This window comes from Dendroctonus ponderosae, unplaced genomic scaffold (genome assembly GCF_020466585.1).
Source record: "Dendroctonus ponderosae isolate FM_Combo_2020 unplaced genomic scaffold, Dpon_F_20191213v2 Dpon_F_20191213_5, whole genome shotgun sequence".
NCBI classification, from domain to species: Eukaryota; Metazoa; Arthropoda; class Insecta; order Coleoptera; family Curculionidae; genus Dendroctonus; species Dendroctonus ponderosae.
The window spans coordinates 15,185,037-15,187,499 of NW_026018715.1; the positions used below are offsets into that span (position 1 = coordinate 15,185,037).

At 43.3% G+C, this 2,463-nt stretch overlaps 2 protein-coding genes across 2 annotated transcripts in view; one reads left to right on the plus strand and one right to left on the minus strand.

Annotated features, from left to right (window-relative positions):
* Positions 1-2,463, plus strand: part of LOC109542034 (muscle-specific protein 300 kDa) — a gene marked incomplete in the record, with an annotated part of 344,492 nt that overhangs the window by 300,188 nt on the left and 41,841 nt on the right.
* Positions 1-2,463, minus strand: part of LOC109544205 — a gene marked incomplete at its 3' end in the record, with an annotated part of 79,938 nt that overhangs the window by 12,268 nt on the left and 65,207 nt on the right. The window contains 6 exon segments of the mRNA XM_048666355.1: positions 350-364; positions 719-847; positions 1,020-1,090; positions 1,222-1,341; positions 1,557-1,632; positions 1,708-1,925. Of these exon segments, the coding sequence (XP_048522312.1) occupies positions 350-364; positions 719-847; positions 1,020-1,090; positions 1,222-1,341; positions 1,557-1,632; positions 1,708-1,925 (629 nt within the window).

A 2,463-nucleotide genomic window follows, 5' to 3' on the forward strand; every position in this document is an offset into this window, starting at 1 on the left:
AACTCTTTCCAACGGTTCCCCATGATTATGCACGTAAAGTTTTATGGTTCAAAGGTTTGTAGGAATTGTTGATACAATGAAACCACCCTATTGGCGCTGTTGAAGCTTCTTCTGTATTTTTCGGATGGAAAGAAAAGTGGTCGTAGACACTTCAGATGATTCTAAATTGCAAATCTGTCGCCACTTGGCTGTTTTAGAGCTTCTTTCGTTTCCATGCAGCTCTATTTCTGTTGAGCTTCAATTTAAAGCAAGCATCTATAAGCTGACTCTAAATGTCTGATTTTCTCAAAAATTAGCGGCAAAAAGCATGAATCCCATGCAAAACGGACTGCACGAGGTAACTTCTTACCTGTTATCAGGTGGACTAAGCAAATAGGTGATTCAGTAAAAAAAGGGTAATCAATAACAGCAAGTAGGAGTTTTTTTACGATCTACCACTAAAATAACTTAGTAATATTGAGCGAGAAAAATTAGACTAAGAAGAAAGCAATTTTCAGTGTTCTTCCAAGGTTTTTGAACCAGCATTTGATTGCGACGGAGTGTCCAAGAAAGTCTTGGGAATATTTCAGTTTAAGCTTTGCTGCGCGTGAATTTTCGCTTTTAAGTGAGGATAATTTAAGGAAGAGAAAAGTCCCTTTATTAAACCAAACATCGCAAATTAGACAGTCTGCGAGCGATTTGATTTTTGCGCTTTCGTTGCAATGAAGACAAAAATTACCTTTTCAGTATATTGGGGCTGAACTTGGACTTCTTTTCATCGGGGCTCAAGTTGTACTCCGAGTCGACTTCCGTCACGGACTCCAAATGCGTCTGATTCTCCTCCTGCTGCTGCTGCCTACGAAGGTTACTGTTTAAGGCGGTAAATTAGTCCTGCACACTAAGCGATTGGTGTCTGAAAAGTAACTTTACTTGTATCAGCTGTGTGGTGTAAACTGTGTGCTGCGCAAAGAAAAATGTTTCCAGTGCCTGGTGTGAGGTGTAGAGGAACTTTTCAGACACCCTCGGACACCAGTATTTACCTACGAATTTCCTGGATCATTTCGAAGAATTGCGCTTTGCTCTTCCTGCGTCGACGTTGTTCGTGTTCCTTCTGAAACAAGGTTAATGAAGAATATCGCGAACTTTGCAGCAGTTGGCCTGAAGGGCCAGCACAGGGCAAAAAGCCGTAACAGTAACAATCCATCGCTCCGAATAAACCGCGGGGCAAAATCTGCTACAAACCCTTTTAATGCTCTTCTGGAACAGACTGGTGATTTGTCCCTGTCGTATAGTGTGAACCAGTTCTCGGGCGGCATGATGGGGCGAGACCAGTTCCACACAGTTGATAAAGCGATAAAGTTTCTGCAAACAACAGAAAGGATAAACCATTATTGTATCAAGTTGCAAAGCCTGGATGGCGTTTCGCAGGCGGCCAGAGGAGCACTTGCCCTAAAAACAGCGGAAGCGCCAGCAAATCCTCGGATAATCGGATAGTTTGCACCAATTTCCTTAATGGAAGTTACCGATTTTTTGAAAATCATGCAGCGATGAGAAAGAGAAATCCAAGTAAAACTGACCTGGCTGAAAAACATGATATTCCTGCTCCTCCACATGCTCTCCTTGGGTTTGTCGCGCAGAATGGGTAGAACGTACCTGCAAAAGAACTCAGCAGTATGCAGACACAGTCGTGGATATTTGCGCAAAATATGGGGAATTTCGGCAACTCACTTGAAGAACAAATGCTCAACGAGCAAAGTGACCAATCCGATCACAATTCCCATTCCCAATAGAATGAACACCCCCGCAACAGCGGACAGGCCCAAAGGACGGGGCTGAGCGATTTCTTGGGCGAGCTTGAAGCACGGAAGTCCGCCGTACCATTTCTCCTGCAGAATGTCCATGTAGCCGTTTGAGGAATATTTCGCAATTACGGCCGAAATACTGTCCTGGAAATCAATGGTTTGCATATAATCGATTTTTTTTCGATTTCTTCCTGACGTTTTGCAAGCACGAGTGGCTTGCATCTTCAGAAGTGGTTTGCTTGAACGCTTACACTGTTCCGATGCGATTCCTCGGGCGCAGTCCGTATTTATGCAGCGGTTGCAAAAGCCAATTTAATTGGTTGTGGGATTTAAAAGTTTTTCCTGTTTTCTTCTGGGCGAGTTCGGCGACGCCGAAATGCACACAGCAAATTTGTCTATACCTGTCCTTGTCGGTGCAGCCGCCCAACGCAATAAACAAAGCGAGACAAATTGATCGCTCCAGCTGCGTTTCTCTCGCGTCGGAATATGCCTGTTCTTGTCTGCAGCATTGTGTCAAACCGCCAAAGCGTTGCAAGGGCATTGCCAAACTGCCCTGGACCTGATTTTCGTTGCACTTTTAGTATTTTTTAGGCTTTTAGTTTTTTTGAAAAAAAATCAGTGTTCATTATTAAACGGTTTTTTTTGTTAGAGAATCGATTATTACAAGTATGACCATTAAAGA